At 42.0% G+C, this 18,706-nt stretch overlaps 1 protein-coding gene across 2 annotated transcripts in view; it reads left to right on the forward strand.

The window, feature by feature from the left end:
- The window catches only part of GUCY2C (guanylate cyclase 2C), a 53,511-nt gene that overhangs the window by 11,738 nt on the left and 23,067 nt on the right, over positions 1-18,706 (forward strand). For both annotated transcript variants that reach the window (XM_083462751.1, XM_083462750.1), the window contains exons 7-16: positions 743-875; positions 2,313-2,448; positions 3,142-3,224; positions 4,288-4,399; positions 9,509-9,590; positions 10,471-10,573; positions 12,709-12,771; positions 14,972-15,043; positions 15,722-15,826; positions 16,425-16,511. In XM_083462751.1, coding sequence (XP_083318877.1) covers positions 743-875; positions 2,313-2,448; positions 3,142-3,224; positions 4,288-4,399; positions 9,509-9,590; positions 10,471-10,573; positions 12,709-12,771; positions 14,972-15,043; positions 15,722-15,826; positions 16,425-16,511 — 976 coding nt within the window. The remainder of the gene's footprint in view (positions 1-742; positions 876-2,312; positions 2,449-3,141; positions 3,225-4,287; positions 4,400-9,508; positions 9,591-10,470; positions 10,574-12,708; positions 12,772-14,971; positions 15,044-15,721; positions 15,827-16,424; positions 16,512-18,706) is intronic.

Consider the following 18,706-nt stretch of genomic DNA (forward strand, 5'->3'; position numbering starts at 1 on the left):
TCTAGTGCTTTATTGTGGAGCTATAGCAAGAGACTTACACGCAGCAACTCAATGCAGGATTCCTTGCTACCACACCTTAAGATGGCTTTGTCTGTTGGGGGCTAATACATTAAGCATTACTTATACAAAAAGCAAGTTACAAAAGCTGGCAACAATAGCCCAATTATGGTAACTCACCCCTGCCTTGGAGGTCACTTCCCACCTTTCATCCCTCTCTCGGATAAGGGAGTAGCTGACTGAACCAAAACTACAGCTTCAAAGCAAACAGATAAGCATATATGATACCATTTTACAGCTCGAGCCAATTAGTCCCAGGGTCATCTTGACTACCAAGCTGGTGTTTACAGGTCTTTCGGTACATTTTCACTGTTTGGTTCTACACACCTATGTACACAGGCATTCTTCCAGCAATACAGACTCATCTGGATTTGGGTCTGAAAGACCAAGGTATGGGTGCATTAAGGGTAAGTTGTAAGCAAGCACAATCTGTGGCATCGCACAACATCCTTGCTGATCATGGGGCACATCTGTTAAGGGATCTATCTTGGCTTCTGCTTTCCTGGTTTAGTGTAGCTTGAATAAACATGGGATAGCCTTGTCTCTATATTAAACCATCAGGGTTGTTGTTGTTTTTAAAAAAGAAAAATAGTTATTTAATCAACATTTGCTTCATTTGTCATTTGGTTGACTATATGCTTTTGCTTCTTACTACATTTGGGACTCTTGTGCTTTCTGTTTTCAGCAATGTGTACTATGAAGATGCTCCCTCATACAGTTACATGAAGAATGTCCTTGTCCTGACTCTGGAACCATCAAACTTCACTGCAGTTTCAAACAGTAGTGGGATTCCTTGGACTCCAGATGCAACGCCTTGGGTGATTTTATTTTATAATAATTTATTTGCTCACTACTGTTGTGCTCCTACGGCACAGCCCTGGAAAAAGAGCCCTTTCAGAATTGTTCCACGGGTCTGAAGGCAAAGTTAAACGGAGCAGCAGCAGACCAGTATCGTTGAATGCTGATTTTCACTATGTAAACTAAGCAACAGTGAAGCAATGGGTTGCCAGTGATATTCAGCAAATACGTCAACCTGCCAATTTTCCTTTCAGTTCCAGACATCCTGAATCTGTGCAAGCCCCCACTCCTACAGTCACCCAGCCTGCCCAATACTTAGGCATTTTGAATATGCAAGACTGTGTCTGAGCAGCCCTTCAATAAATAAGCACGTTCCAGTTGGCATCCCTCTGTAGGAGTAGAAGTAGCATTGGTTGCAACATCAAATTACACTATAAAAATATAAATACAGTTGTACCTTGGATCTCAAATGCCTTGGCTCCCAAACAAATTGGCTCCTGAATGATCAAAACCTGGAAGTGAGTGTTCCAGTTTTTGAACGATTTTTGGAAGCCAAACGTCCAGTGCGGCTTCCAATTGGCTGCAGGATGCTCCTGCAGTCAATTGAAAGCCGCGCCTTGGTTTTCAAATGGTTCCAGGAGTCAAACAGACACCTAGAATGCATTCTGTTGGAGAACCAAGGTACGACTGTATAACAAATATTTTAAAACACAAAATACATAATAAAATATAAAAAAACAAACAAACCAATTATCACTGCTCCCACAGCACATTTAAAAGGGCATTGGATGTCAGTGAACCAAAGGTTTGGTTGAAGAGGACCATTTTCGCTTGGCGCCTAAAGGTGTATAATGAAGTCGCCAATCGAACCTCCCTGGGGAGAACATTCCACAAACAGGGAGCCACTGCAGAAAAGGCGTGTTCTCGTGTTGCCACCCTCCGGACCTCTTGTGGAGGAGGCACATGAAGAAGGGCCTCAGATAATGAACACAGAGACTGGGTTAGTTTACATGGACAGAGGCAGTCCTTGAGGTATAGCGATCCTGAGCCATTTTAAGACTTCATAGATCAAAACCCGCACTTTGAATTGGGCCCAGAAACTAATTGGCAGCCAGTGCAGTCAGGCCAGAAGCAGTTTAAGAATATGCTCATCTACATTCATGTGGGAACATGCAGGTTCCCAGAGAGGAGCTTGCAGCCACCTTGTTCTTCCCCTGCCCTTTTTACTCCTGTGCTGAGCTAAGCCAAGGTTTGGTTTGCTTTAGCGCATCATCCAAACTGGGACTTGTGATTAACTTCTCTCCTAACCACAAGCTGTAGCCAAGGGACTGGCAAAGCCTCTGGAAACCAGAATGGGAAGAAGGAGGCCATCTTTGAGCAACTCACTCAGGAACACATTGGGCCCAACAATATGAGAGGCAGTGGCTTAATCCCTCTCCTTTTACTATCTCTTATAGATGAAAAATGACTTTGCTGTTGCCTACTTGGATGCTGTTTTGCTCTTCGGACATGCCTTGAAAAAACTTTCTCTTGCAAGCCATTCAATTACTCCCACTAGCTTCAACAGCCAGTTTCGGAATGTTACTTTTAAAGGTAATCACATATGTGTTTCTCTTAATTCTCATTAATGGGCAAGGCAATACTGTAGATTAATGGAAGCAAAAACAGAATGATTTCAGTAAAAAGACCCAAAAGGGGTTAAAAATATTGATAAATGTCAGCAATAGTTTTTCTCTAATTAATAATAATAATAATAATAATAATAATAATAATAATAATAATAATAATAATATCTTTATTGTCATTGCCCCCTCTCGGGGACAACGAAATTACTTAAATGTATCAGCTTTACCTCCAACCACCCTGCCTCCATATTGAATAATGGTAAATCTTTCCCTCTTTACACATATAAGAGTCTCTCTGTTCTGATCATATATTGAGATAATATTCCACAATGCTTTTCTTATTAAGTATCTATTTGTCTGCACCAAGTTCTGTATCTTCAATTCCCACTTCCTGTTGCATTTGCCATGTTTTTCCAGCCTTATCTAATATCTCTTCCAGGCTGTGGCTTCTGATGCTCTGCTCCGCCTACAGAAATTGAGATCGAAATCTGTCCTTAACAAAGTGTGTCAAAAGTGTGTCCTCACTAGTCTCATTCTTCTTATTGAATATTATCAGTACAATAGAGGTGCTGTGAGATGAATGGTGAATATTGGGCTGCTGGCTTGCCTGTCATGTTCAGGGAAAATTATCAGGCTTTGATTATTATTTTTCCCTTTACAGGTATTCTTGGTCCTGTAGTCCTGGATAAATTTGGGGATGTTGATGTCAATCTCACCCTTATGTACACGACAAATAATTTAGAAGTAAGTATAGGGCCAAACCATGCCTCTAGCTGGAGTTGCAAGTAACCCAAGGAACTGTTGAAGGGTTTCGGTGCAGGGAAGTGGTTGGTTAGCGTCAAAGGCAGCTATTAGATGGCGCACCGGAAAACACTTCAGTAGCTTTCCCCTTGCCTAACTGTGCCAGTTTGTATTTCTCCTTGCCCTCTGTTATTCCAAAAAGGGTTTCTCCTATATTTACCTTTCAAAAAATGAATTTGGAGGCTTTATGTACCTCCTACTCAGAGCTAATGGGCACACTTCTTGAATTATATTTATATATCTCTATCTATCTAGCTCCATCCCATTCAGTCTTGTAGGCACAGCACCAAAATAGACATGTTGTTAATGCATGCAATTAGTAATCATGCAGATAATCTTTTAAAAGTAAATAGCAGTCAAGTTTGACAACAGTGGGGGAGCATTTAACCAGATGCAAAAAGTAGCTGGAGAGGGAGAGTTTAAGGGCCACAGCAATGTAAATGAGATAAAGCTCATGCCGTGGTCCTGATGGAAGTCCCCATTCCGCCATGGATGCTGTTTGCTGCTGGGAAATAATTTTTGCAATTACTAAATTGTGTGAATGCTTTCATTTCTAGTTTGGCCCACAGAGTTGAAAAGTGCTGTTATTACCTAGCATGAGCAGAGTGATAGTCGATGAAAGCGATCTATTTTGAGTGAAAGAAAATAATGTGAGGGATAAATGCATACAGGAAAAAGGAGGGAAATCTCCCCTGGTGACTCTATGGTTACCGGCTATGGGACAACCCAGGATATTAAACCAGGGTTCAGGTAAAATGGGATGCCATGGTTAATTAGAAGCTTCCTGATTCAATCTCAGCTTGTGTGAAAAAAGGAGCAAAGAGACTCTGTTAACAAGCCAGCCCAAACCAGCTCAATATGGTGGAGATGCAGGGGATCCAGGATGGAGGGATGAAAAGTGTGGGGAGAGTGACTGAGGTCCTCAGCTGACATTATACTCACATCCATCAGTTTTCTTGGGAAAAGGAGTTTCAGACTAAAACCTTCCTCTATTTTCTCATTCTAGTACAAGGCCCTCCTACGGTTTGACACTCATCTGAATGAGACAGTACCAAAGACGGACAAACCATCATTCATCTGGAAAAAAAACACCCTGCCTAGTGATATTCCTGGCACTGGTGAGACAATCTGTTTCTTGCGAAGGGGACTTGCACAGAATCAATGAGACTTGTACATCCAGTTTGAACACAGGAACCATTAGGCTGGTAGTAAAACCAATAATTTACCTTAAAAAAAAAAAATCCAAACCTGTCTTTTTTTGTTCTTTGAATGCTGAGTTCTGAATCAACTTGTCAACTTAAACAATCTTCAATGTATGCAGTAGTACCTGACATGGGAGTATTTTCTGAGAGCATACAGTTCAAAAAGACTGAATATGTCAGTGCTGATGCCCATTCTGAGTTTACTTGATTTGCAGGATTCCCAGTGTCCCCATCCACCTTACTTATCATTCTTGCATGGTAAATAATTCACTCACTTACACTAATCCCTTCTTTATCATTTGACCCAGATCATTTGGCCCAAATCTTGCTCCCCAACTCTCCCGTACACCACAGGGAAGCAGTTAAATATACCCCCTGTCCTGTATTGTACCACTCAAGTTTGGAGCTAAATGAGCAGTTTCCTATTCACCTGGCCCCAGATGTTAGGAATTTGTAAACTAGGGCAAATGTACTAAAGCACTTAAGCAGAGATTTACACATCTAGCCTCAGAGCTCAGCAGCTTCCCATTGTAGCACTGTGTGGTGTGAATTCTCCAATTGTTTGTCTCCCCCACAACTGCTTGTGAGCTCACAGATTGTATGATGCAATTCCCATTAATGCCAGAAATGTTCTCCCATTTCCAATAGCAGTTTTTGCTACTGTTGAGATAAAAGACATAGATATTGAACACACCCTTGGCAAGAATAAATTACCCTAATGGTATATCAATATACTGTGACTGTTAAAAGTATATGACGCCTCAGGTGTAGAAGTTGACCAGAGAGTAAATATGGTGCTGCCTAGCTAGAATACAATGTCTCAAACTTTCAGCATAGGTTCAGCTTGGTAATTTATTTATTTATTTCAAATTCTAAAAGCATGATTTCTTAATTTACCTAGACATTGTTCTTTCTATATCCAAATCAAACTACATACAGTGGTGCCTCGCAAGACGAAATTAATTCGTTCTGCAAGTCTCTTCGTCTTGCGAGTTTTTCGTCTTGCGATGCACGGTTTCCCATAGGAATGCATTGAAAATCAATTAATGCGTTCCTATGGAAACCGCCTTCAGACCAGGTCCGGGGACAGTCTGTCCCCGACTTCTTCTGAAGGCGGGGGGGGGGGGGGACAAGGGCTTTTCTTCCCACCCCCAGCATTTTAAAAAAATGCCGGGACAGCGGAGGACTTCTCCGCTGTCCGGGGCGATCTTAAAATGCTGGCGGGCGGCATTTTAAAATCGCCCCGGGACAGCGGAGGACTTCCCCTGGGAAGGCAGGCAGGGGGGACAAAGACTTTTGCCCCCCGCCCGCCTTCAGAAGAGGTCCAGGACCTCTTCTGAAGGCGGGCGGGGGGGGGCAAAAGTTTTTGCTCCCCCCCCCCTGCCTTCAAAAGCTGTCCTGGACAGGCTTCGCGGACCTCTCCCGCTGCTTGCAGAGAGTTGCCAGCATGCTGAAGCCTGCGCGCGCTGAGATCAGCGCGCCCAGGCTTCGCGACCCCGCCGCCCGGCTTCGGAGCATCGTTCCGAAGCCAGGCGGCGGGAGGATGTGTTCCCTCCCCGCCGCCCGGCTTCGGAGCATCGTTCCGAAGCCGGGCGGCAGCGGGAGGTGTTCCCGCCCCGCCGCCCGGCTTCGGAGGAGCCTTCCGAAGCCCGGCGGCGGGTGGAGGTGTTCCCGCCCCACCGCCCAGCTTCGGAGGAGCCTTCCGAAGCCCGGCGGCGGCGGGAGGAGGTGTCCCCGCCCCGCCGCCAGGCTTCGGAGGAGGTCCGAGGACAGTGGGGAAGACGCGCTGCGCTTCCCCGCTGTCCCGGAGATTTCCCTATGGGCTTTCATCTTGCGAAGCAAGCCCATAGGGAAATTCGTTTTGCGAAGCGCCTCCAAAATGGAAAACCCTTTCGTCTAGCGGGTTTTCCGTCTTGCGAGGCGTTCGTCTTGCGGGGTACCACTGTAATGAAATGCCTTGGCTGTAAAGGGGGTTTCTTTGTTTTTGGCTGCAAATGTTATTGTATTTCTTATCAGACTAGATGTTAAATTGAAATGAAGTAGAGGATGCAATACAAAAGAAAAAGAACAATGAAAACCTGAGCATATTGTAGAGAACATAATGTTTCTATTTTTCAATACCTTGTTTAATTCAAAAGTTATTAAGTGCCCTTTCATAAATTTCATCTCAAATTCAGAAATATAGTGTCATGTATCACAGTAACAATGTGCAAGGCAGAAACCTGAATATTTTTCTTTAAATTGGGTGCAAAAACGTGGAGGGTGAGAGAAAGTCTTGTGAAAGCTCTTCTTTTTCATGAGGGGATGACTGAAACCACTAGAGGGCAGCAGAACCTCAGAAATATAAATATGTCATCCAATTTCTAAATTCCAGACATCAGCTTGTAATTTGTTTAAAGCGTGCTTGGAGCTATTTAGCCTTTTGTCACTCAGCCCAAGCTGCAGGGCAGAAAACCATCTTGTAACTTGCCAAAGACATTTGCTTGCTAACTGATTTATTTATTGGTGACCCAATGTCCTGCTTTCTGAGTAGGATCAGCCAGCCCGGGTGTTCTGACAAGGATGACCTTGTTGTCAGAGAATTAAGGAGAAAATAAGATTGGCCTTTGGTGAAGAGGTAGATGGAAAGCATGGGCATATGCCCAAAAAAAACAAAGGTCAAGTGTTTGCCAAGTAGTTGCTGCAAGCATTTTCAAAAGGGTTTAGTGGAAATCATTAGGCCTAGACTGATGGTTGTACAGGCTTAATTTTTTCAAAGGTTAACAATGCAGTCTATACATGTGCAAGTAAATCCCATTGCATTTAATAGGGTTTACTCCTAGGAAACAATACAGGATTGCAGACCTGTCCAAGCTTAACTCAATGGAGCTTGTTTTATTTGTTAAATTTATACACCACCCTTCATCAGAGGATTACAGGGTGGTTTACAGTATAAAAACAAAAAATACATAACATAATGGGAAACAAAACTATTACCCTCTGCCCAGTTTAAAAGGCCATAGATTGTTTAATTAGCCAGAGGCCCGGGAGAAGAGGAAAGTTTTCCCCTGGCACCTAAAGATATGTAATGAAGGCACAAAGCAAGTCTTCCACAAAGTTGGCTTCTGACATTTATAAAATTACACTGCACATTTTTGTATATTGCTTCCAGCACATGTGAGGTAGAAGTGTTCAGAGCACAGCCTTGTCCTGGTTTGTGGGGATCAGTTTCAGTTGTTACAGCCTGAAGATGCAGACAGTGTCTAGCCTGCTATCACTTCTCCTGAACCTTTCCCATCATGGCTAATAAAAGTTAGCTAGGATTGTCTGACAGGATGGATTCAGGGCGTGGTTAATGCCTCATTTAGGAAAGCAGGAGGTACTCCTGGCCATTCTGAAGGGGACAGAAGTGAATTGCCTGTTTTCTACCCTACTTTTAGGCATCAGCTTAAGATGAATGTATTTTTCAGTGTTTATGGTTTTGTGCTGATGTAAAAGATAGATTGCTGCTGGATTGTCTGAATGTATGGTTTATCTTTTTGATGTTTTGTTTTGATATTTGCTTTATATTACTGGTTTTAAGGTTGTTGTATTGATTTGTATATTTTAATATATTGTTATATACCACCCTTTGAGGGAAGCTTCAAATAGAAGACCAATAATAATAACACACATAGCTGTTGTTGTAAATAAAAATATGCCCTTTTCCCTTATGGGGTATCCAAGAGCCCATATAGAGTCCTTACGTGGGTTCCCTATTGGTAGGAGAAAATAACAGAGGCCAACCAGAGAATATTGAGAAGCAAAGCAGCTAGTAAGCTTGATCTTTATTAATCTGTTGCAACAGGGTGTTCCCCTCACACGCAGGAGAGGAAGAGGACCCCCAAAATTGCTGTGCAAGGGCTTATAAAGACTTTTGAAATTCCCATCCTCTAGATCAAGACCACCCCCAGAAACATTATGCATACATCACAGAAGGGGTGTAACCTAAGACCACCCCTCAGATACATCACACCTACATCGCACAAATTTTAATGTTGTTTTTCTCCTGTCACAGTTTATCTCCTGTCTGGCAAGTTACTTGATTGGATTGCCTGGGGAGCCTGGCCATTCTTTTGTAGTGGTAAAATACTTATTTCCTGGGCCAGGTCACAGGCTCACACCTTATTCAAACAGACATATCCTTGAGACAGGATTTGTGAGGAAAGAGACAATGGGGAGGCTTTTCCAGTTTAACCTTGCAGAGAAAGGATTTGGTCAGTTTAGGAATCAAAATGGTTCCAGGTTGGTCTTCCTGTGTTGATCTATGTATGTGCAGTTATGAACGTTACCATATATCTAAGACCATAAAATTCCTATCACACTGTTAATAATAGGGGATAATGGCTGGTAGGCATCCATTCAGACTGATATTATAAACCGAGGGTAGGGCAACTCCAGCCCACAGGCCAACCTTGGCCAACCTTGGGGTCAAATTTGGCATATAAGGCCAGCTTTCAAAAATTATGCCCACCTGCTGATGTCACTCTTAATTCAAGAGGGTTACACAGGCATTTATCTAATGAGATGTCAACTGAGAGTCTTTAGGTTTGTCTCTCTGAATTCCTGAGACAGAGGGATGCAGGTTTTATTTTATTTTATTATTTTATTTTATTTATATACTGCCCCTCACAAGATTTCAGGGTGGGTCACAGAATAAAAACAAGGTAAAAACACAGTTAATAGTTAAAGCAAAAACAACAAAACACTAACTTCACCCTTCCCACAAACACATTTAAAAGGCTGTAGGATATTAATCAGCCAAAGGCCTAATTAAAAAGGAACATTTTTGCCTGACGCCTAAAAATATATGATGAAGGCACCAGACAAACCTCCCTCGGAAGAGCATTACAAAAATGGGGAGGCGCTGCGGAAAAGGCCTATTTCCATATTGCCACCCTCCAGACCTCGGATGGAGGAGGCACACAAAGAAGGGTTAATTACACTCTTGATTACCCTGAACTTTCTTCTTAAGTTTGTCTGATTTCCCATTTCTTACTTTTACAGGGCCGCACATTCTGACAATAGCTGTTTTCACACTTGCTGGGGTTGTGGTGGTAGTTCTGATCATCGCTCTGCTGCTACTGAGGTACAGTCCTCATTTCCTCTTCCTCTGTCCTTCCTTGACCTAAGTCCACAAATCCTTTCTGAAATTTACGCTTTTGAAGTCTCTGTACAAAGGTCAACTAGCATAAAGGTAAAGGGACCCCTGACCGTTAGGTCCAGTCACAGACGACTCTAGGGTTGCGGCGCTCATCTCGCTTTACTGGCCAAGGGAGCCGGTGTACAGCTTCCGGGTCATGCGGCCAGCATGACTAAGCCGCTTCTGGTGAACCAGAGCAGCGCATGAAAACACCGTTTACCTTCCCGCCAGAGCAGGACCTATTTATCTACTTGCACTTTGTGCTTTTGAACTGCTAGGTTGGCAGGAGCAGGGACCAAGCAACGGCAGCTCACCCCGTCACGGGGATTTGAACTGCCGACCTTCTGATCGGCAAGCCCTAGGCTCTGTGGTTTAACCCACAGTGCCACCCACGTAGATGAGCTAAATTGCTTAAGCTCTGGCAACCCTTGCTCTCCCAGCTGATCAAGCCCCCTGTGGTGGATTTGCTGTTTTGACTATTTCATCTACCTGGTCAGAAAGGTTCCTTCTCATTCTCTCATTCCCTTTCCCCCTCCACCTGATGCATGCTAGCAGATAAACTTCAGTAATGGAATATCTGCATCCCATCTTTGAGTTGTAGCAGTTTAGTCATTGGGAGTTTTGATACTGGCTTGAGGTCAGTGCACACTTTAAGGTTACTTCTAAGAAGTCTGCTTTCAGCTTGACTCAAACTGACTTGTCAAAAAGGTCAATATATAATATTTCATTATCAGACAACTAGCGTCTGAAGTTCTTAAAATGTTCTAATTCCAGATTCAAATGCTTAAAAAATTGCTGCAAGTATACCTGTCTTTCTGATGTACAGGAAATATAGAAGAGCCACTGAACTCCAGAAAAAATGGTCCCACATCCCACCTGACAAGATTATTCCTCTGGAGACTAACGAGACAAGTCATGTTAGTTTGAAGGTAGGAAACAGCAGCCGTCTATGGCACATGTTCTCCTTCACAATAAAGTGGTACTGGGTGCCTCCTGAACATGGTAAACCATGATATTGGAACCATAGACGCTATCTAGAAAACCGCTCTGTGATATCCTAATCTCTGTGTATGGCCTCACATTGGCTAGGATGGAAGGTGAGAGGGAGAATAGCTGGAGAAAAAATAAGTGTGCCATCTCTGTACAACCTGAGCCTAGATGGAGATGGTTCAAAGCTTTACATTTCAAGAGTTTTCTGTTTATCTCCACACTGTAGTCTTGTGGCCCAGCAGCAAATCAGCCATGTCTCTCTAACTTCCTCCTGTCCGCTTACATCACACAGTTCCTACTAAGTTTTCATGCTCTCTCTGCTTTTCTAACTCAGGGAGGGGTGCCACACTTTTGATGTGCTAATTGATCATTATCCCCCAGGCCATTACCTGAGAGGAAATTAGGCTGACTCAATTTCCTTTCAGGAAGATTAAGATTAAGAAGTACCTAATACACAATTTGAGTTTGAGTTTGGTCAAATTGTGTATTGAGTTTGAGCATGAGTTTGACCAAACTGCAGGAGGCAGTGGAAGACAGAAGTGCCTGGCATGCTCTGGTCCATGGGGTCACAAAGAGTCGGACACGACTAAACGACTAAACAACAACAACAATACACAATTTAGTAAATTTGCCCAGCATAATTTGCTTTCACACATGCTAATTAAATGATTAGAAGCGTCTAGTAAAGGTAAAGGTACCCCTGACCGTGAGGTCCAGTTGTGACCGATCCAGGCACTCATCTCGCTCTATAGGCCGGCAGCTGGCGCTTGTCCACAGACAGCATTGCGCTTGTCCACAGACAGCTTCCGGGTCATGTGGCCAGCATGACGAAGCCGCTTCTGGCGAGCCAGCACCAGCGCAGCACACGGAAACGCCGTTTACCTTCCCGCCGGAGAGCGGTCCCTATTTATCTACTTGCAATATTGAGGTGCTTTCGAACTGCTAGGTGGGCAGGAGCTGGGACCAAACAACGGGAGCTCACCCCGTCACGGGGATTCGAACCGCCAACCTTACTATCAGCAAGTCCTAGGCTCTGTGGTTTAACCCACAGCGCCACCCGCGTCTAGTACACAGGTCAAATGCACATCTTTAACACACGTGAGTCTGGTTATTTCCCAGTTCTAACACCCCAACCTTAATTAAATTCTAACACTAACTTGATCTGGAATTTAGGGGTTTTTGCACCCACAGTAACAATATTTAGTAGATGTCTTATCATCTTACATGACTTACATTCCAAATAACATTCACAATTCTGCTACTCTTACAATTATTTATTTTATTTGAGTGGCAGTTGAGGAAGGAACCAGCTTTTCCCAGACATTAAATGTCATGATCTAAATGCTTAGAAATACAGTATTCTACCCCACAGCAGAGAAAATTATGAACTGTGAGTTCGAAGTGGTAAATGAGTATGCATGTATTGTTTAAAATCTCTTCAAGCGCAAAGGACCACTACACAACTCATGTTTGGAGAAGTATATTTGAGTCTGATGCCCTTACAAATTGCGGGAAACATAGGTGCTAAATTATATTTTTCTTGCACACACCAGGATGGGATATATTACCTGTGGTGTTGTAATCTGAGGTTGCAGTAGGTGGAAGACCTGCTATTTCTGCAGCAAGGTCCTTGTCACCAGCATCTTAGAACCATCTAATCTGCCTGAAACGGGAGCTTTACAGCCACTATATGCTCGAAAGCCAAGCATTTAGGAACATAGAAAACACAAGAATCTTAGTTTCAAGAGAATGGTGTGCAAGTGCTGCTAAGTACCATAGAACTTCAAGGAAAGCATAACAAGTCACTCTGAAATATGATATTGGAGCATTCAAAATAATTTGCCTATATAATGTGCACAGAAGCAGTAGATCTAGCTGAAAGGCAACACAAGGGCACCTGCATTGATTAATTCAATGCACCCCTAATGGTTATTATTGTGTAATTATAAGGTTATTGTATAATATTAGAATGTGGCTGTGACCATCATGAAGGGACCCTGCTCTTCTGAATCTAAAACTACGCTAAAACTATGCATTCCTGAAGTCAGCTAAATAAGCCTTCTTTGATTCTCAGATTGATGACGACACAAGGCGTGACACTAGCCAGAGGCTGCGTCAAGGCAAATATGACAAGAAGGTACATTTACTCCAGCATCTCTGTTTTTCTCCTCTGGAAATGATCTTGTACAAGATAAGGTGCCATTTCATGCTCATTCCCAGTTACTTGCAAACCACAGGGATACAATAGAGCAGAGGTTCTTAAACTGTGGTGTGCCAACCATTTTTGGTCTATCTGCTCTATGTAGGTAGTCCTTGGAAAGGCTGCAGAACTGTTGCAATTATCTATACTTGGCCTTGCAGTTGATTAATTTTTTTACAGTAATGAAGGTTGAGGCCATTTTGACGAGGGCTAGATTACTGAACAGGGCAACAAGTCTCTGTTTTGCACAGCACTGTTATTCAACAAAGCCTCTATATTAAAATTTTAAAAACATAAATAGGATCCAGCAGACAAAACATATAAAGAGGGATTGGCAGTGAAGGGAGACAGGAATGTGGAAGCAGTGAGGTTAAGGGTAACCTAAGAACACAGAGAGGGGTAAGAGTTGCAGGAGGAGAGGGTGCTTGCCAAGCTCCCTGAAATGGGAGTTGGGGCAAGAAGAGAAGTGCTGCTCTTTCTTAGCACAAAAAGAGTTTGATTCATTTTCAGAAAATATCAACCAAATGGACAGATAACAATTAAGTCATCAGACCCATCAGAGACATTTTATATTCTAAAAGAACAATTTGAATAGTTGTGACTTAAGCTTTCCTGGTCTACTTCATGAGAGACAATTAGATCACCTGACTTTCCATGGTAGCTTCCTGCAAGCGTCTGTAGTGCTTTGCTACATTTGGCTGTTAACCAAAAAGGCTGGTGGTTCAAGTCCAGCCATGGATGGTTTCTGTTGTTTTATTTTGCTCCCATCACAATTATTTCACACTGTATCTAGTCAGAGGAATTGTGGGTGAGGCAGGGGGTGGAGGGGTACAGCTGTGAAATATGTGTGTCTATATATGTGGCCTGTTGGGTAAGAAGATGAAGTAACTAGGCGTCGGGAGGTACAGGCAGTACAACTCCAGCAGTTTAAAGGCTCTTTGAGAAAGATAAAAGGGTCTCCTGGTTGCCTGATCTTGCTTTTTCAAGAATATTGTCACAATTCCTTCCTTCCTTCCAATTCCTTTCAGCTTCACATATTTGAAGTGTAACGTTTTGTGCTCTTGGTCCACCCAGCTTTCTAAGGCTGCTGTCCTAGCTATGTGTCCTCAGAAGTAAATCCTGTTTCATTCTAAGGGGGTTACTGCCAGGTAATTGAGATCAGGATTGCCGCCCAAGAAGCAAGCTACCACTACCTATCTCTCACTGTGATTAGTTCTGCTGCCCTCCACATCAGCTCAATTGAACTATGATGCAGCTAAAAGAAATATAATTATTCCTGTAAATAAAATAATCATCACTGAAGAGCAACTGGAGCAGTTGCATATTATGGCGTAAGGAGGTTTCATTGATGTATTGAGGTTTGGGTGGATATTGGGAGGACTTGCACACAATTGCAGAGAGGTAGGCAAATATCAGTCTTGTGCAAGACCTCCATTATAAAATAAGCAAACAAATGGAAATGGATACCCCCCTCCTAAAAATATAAATTTGCATATTGGGAAGCATAATTGCTTAGGTTGGCACCATTTGCTTTTGTAGTCTTGTGCACTACTGGGAATTTTGTGGTTTTTGTTTTTTAAAATAGGTGCTTACACAGTTACAGAAATACATGGGCTTGTACCTATAAAGAAGGCAGGAAAGGAGTGATTGAGGGAAGAGACAATAATAAACACTTGCGATATTTTCCACCAAGCTCTACCAACTAATATGGATGGCAAGTGGTGGAAGAGCGATGAATATAGTAACTCAGAAAACGGGAGTGGACTTACTTGAGTCATTTGCGCAATGTGCATGCCAAAAGGAGAAAGTGTATCTGAAAAACCCATGTGCAGGGGTTGGGGAGCCTCTGTGTGGACCTGAACTGGATAAAGCTGACTGATGAAATGTTTTGTTCACCTAGTTCTTCTCTTGTTACCTCTTTGTATGTATAAAGGATTGTCACTGCACTTAGATCATATCACAACCCTTGCAAAGGATAATGGTGTCCATTTCCCCATCAATGGTTAAGTAATGTAACATTTCATGTAAATGTATTTCTAAAATATAACCTACATATCCAGACCTCTCATGACATTGTACAATACATGGATTACTGTGATGCTGCTATTCATTCCTACCAACCCTTTTCATTTTCCAGGTGATAATCCTGAAGGATTTAAAGCACAATGATGGGAATTTTACAGAGAAACAGAGAATAGACCTAAACAAGGTAAACACTAAACCCACAACCACAGCATATCCACTGAAAAATGTAGACCACAATTTCCTTTCTTCTTATTTCTTTCATATTGCAGATGTTAAGCGCTTCCTTTTCCAATAAGCCTTCTTCAGTGTGCCAGATCTCACCGCAGAGGCAATGTAGAAAGCTCACTTTTCAGAGCTTATTCAATGTAACGCTGCGGGCATTGGCATACACCAGGGGTAGGCAACCTAAGGCCCGGGGGCCAGATGCGGCCCACTTGCTTTCTCAATCTGGCCTGTGGACGGTCCGGGAATCAGTGTGTTTTTACATGAGTAGAATGTGTCCTTTTATTTAAAATGCATCTCAGGATTATTTGTGGGGCCTGCCTGGTGTTTTTACATGAGTAGAATGTGTGCTTTTATTTAAAATGCATCTCTGGGTTATTTGTGGGGCATAGGAATTTGTTCATATTTTTTTTCAAAATATAGTCCGGCCCACTACATGGTCTCAGGGTCGGTGGAATGGTCCATGGCTGAAAAAGGTTGCTGACTCCTGGCATACACTTTTGAACTGGAAAGCACTGAGTGATAGTAGCTGAACAATATATCCCCAAGCAGCATAGGAGGACATCATATTCCCATACCACTATATCTAATTTTCCACGTCATCATTCTGCTTCTAACATGCCCATTATTTTTGCCCTAGCTACTTCAGATTGACTATTACAATCTGACTAAGTTCTATGGAACTGTCAAGATGGACACGATGATCTATGGAGTGATTGAATACTGCGAGAGAGGATCATTGCGGGTAATTAGCTCTGTAGCTCACTCATCAGTTTGTACAAAGACAGGTGATAACCCATCACATCAAAGACAAGTCCTTGCTGGCTCCAGAAACAGGGAGTGGGAAAGAAGGGTAGTTTGTGTTGCTCTTGGTCTTGTAAGTTTCTCAGTACTACCATCAATATTCCAACTGGAGAAGCACAATCTTTAGTGCTGAATTGCTATAAACAGCAATTGGGCTTTCCAATGATTGCCATTTGTTCCAATTTATTGCTAAAGAACGAGTTTTCCAGGAGAAGGCAGTGGGGGAAAGGCAAAACCACTCAGCCCCTTCCCTTTTAGGCACAGGACAAGCGGAAGTTTGTATGAGCCCTTTGTGGCTTCAACATTAAGCCAGCTTTTCTATCCTGCAACCCTTCACACCCTTTTGTTTACCAGTTAGCCTGATGAAGAGTTCTGGAGGGCTCAAAAGATTGCTCACTATTTTGTGACATGTTGGTTGGTTCTAATTAGCTACCATGTATGAATTTTGGATTATTATTTTTTTAAAATGAAAGAACACTACTTCCTTTGTTTTTAGAGAAGATTCTTACCGCAGCTTCTTTGTCATCTTTTCATCTCAGGATGTCTTGAATGATAAAATCTCCTACCCAGATGGCACCTTCATGGACTGGGAATTTAAGATTTCTGTCATGTATGATATTGCAAAAGTAAGTAGATGGATGGCAGTGAAGAACATAATGAGGCATAATCTCGGCTTGAGTGAATGATGGGATATAAGGTATTTTGCCGAAATGTCTAACAACAGGATTCTATAAGTACTGTTTGCCCTTTGATAGGAAATCTGATTTTTTTTCCTGTTGAGAGCTGGGACACTTAATGCTTGTTAAATTCTGACATTTTGCTGAAATGAGAGAGGAAATAATAATACTGCACCTAAATGAAAGAGTGAGCTTTATTTAAGAAATTGAGATTGTGGTTACCATTTTTGTTTAGAAATGTAAAATAACGCTCTCAGTAGGAAAAGGCTTTTCGGCTAAAGTGGAAAGAAATTCAAAATGAGCCACAAATTAAGAAGGCATCCACAATGCTGGAGCTGAAGATAAAAGTTACCTTTACCTTTAGTGCTTTTAAAGTCATGAATTTCATGCATGGGAATTTTACTTATCAAACCTTTATTAGGCATTGTGCAAATAAAACCATAAAAGAGGAAATAACATATAAAAGCTTGAAATATATATAAAAGGCAGCAGTTGGCTACATACATATATATATATATACATATAAAATCAGTGGTTTTCGTTGTTAACCTGCATGGGAATTTTAATCACCCTTTTGCTCATGTGAGCCCCCACCTGCCAACAGATATAGGTGACCCAGGTTTACAACTTCAGTGAGAACTAGGCCCTATACTGTATATGTCTATGCAAACCTGATTCTGCAGTTTTCTACTAAAATATTGTTGGCTTATAATCCTCTTCATTTAAATTTTTACGATTTTTTTGGTCATCTTATCAATGTCAGAATGGTGTTCCTGTTTCTAAGATTTTGGAATTATGTGAACAGTTTTGAAGGAAATATGTACATACACAAACCCCAAATCTGGCCCTGCTACCTATCAGTCCTTAGCTCTCATATTGTCTTGTTTAATTGGACTAATGTGTCCTGGGCCTATTTCTATGTAGCAACATATTATTATGAAGTTAATTATTTATTTTACATTTTTTGTTAACTACCCTTAAAAATGTAAAATATCAAAATATTACAGCGTGGTCTACCACGATGTGAATAAAAAGTAATTCACACACAACCCATAAATACAATTTAATTTAAAACTTAAAAATTTAAAACTAGTGAACAAGCATTAAAAAATCAACAAATTTAAAAATCCCAATAAGCTGAACAACTAAAGAACAAACTAGAACAAAGAGAAATAATTTAAAATCTACATCTGCCTGTGCGTATAGGAAGATCTTCAGCTGGTGCTGGAAAGTATATTCCTTTCTCTCAAGTTTTAATAAAAAAAAATTCAAAATAAAAAAAACTTGCCTCCTTGGAGAGGAAACTGCAAAGTTGGGGTGCCATGGCAGAAATGGTGAAGTTGGGGTCCCAGAATGCAATGCAGCTCCAACAGGGGACCTGGAGCTGAGCCTCTGCAGAAGATGTTAATCAGACATTAGCTCATTTTATGATCAGAAGGTAGGGTCAGTCTGATCAGTTCCATTTGTGTCTCACATTATTAGCATAATAAATATATTATTTATGGATTCTGGTTTACTTTGGATCTGGACAGCTCTGCAGAATCTGCACGCTTGTTTACATTCTTTGTAGGGCAAATAACTGCAGGCTAAGGCACAGCGGTTACTGAACGTTCTAGTCTCTGACACTTCTCTGATGCATGTTTAGGACAGAAGTTTGAGTCGCTGGGTCTTCACTGTGAACTCAAACTACAAGGTCCCTGCCTCACAACAGAAGGGAACAGTGTCTGTTGCTATCCTTCTCCTCCTGATTCTGAATTAATCCTTCCAGTCAGTGCTTGGATGTGAGGCAAAGAGGGGCATTTCTAACAGCATCTGCCTATACTTCAGTTCCAAGGCAGACATTTGACACCTCATTTTAAGATCAGTCAGCTGAGTGTCCCAACCTTCAGTTGGAACATGGCAGAAGTGTTCCCTGGAAGAAACATAATCAGAACCATGGTGCAAGATGATAAACACAAAGAACTGTGGGGTCCCCAACCCCATATTTGCCTGCTGTTTAACTTGGCTTAGAACATCTCTTGCGGGAGAGAGGCTTCTGCAATTCAAAAGAATTTCTGGCCACTAATGCAGGTTAAACATTTGCATTACGCATTGATTTAAGTAAAAGCTGCTTTAAGCTTCCTCTCTGAAAACTCTGACAGAGT

Source organism: Podarcis liolepis, assembly GCF_965112155.1.
Source record: "Podarcis liolepis genome assembly, chromosome: 10".
Classification (NCBI taxonomy): Eukaryota; Metazoa; Chordata; class Lepidosauria; order Squamata; family Lacertidae; genus Podarcis; species Podarcis liolepis.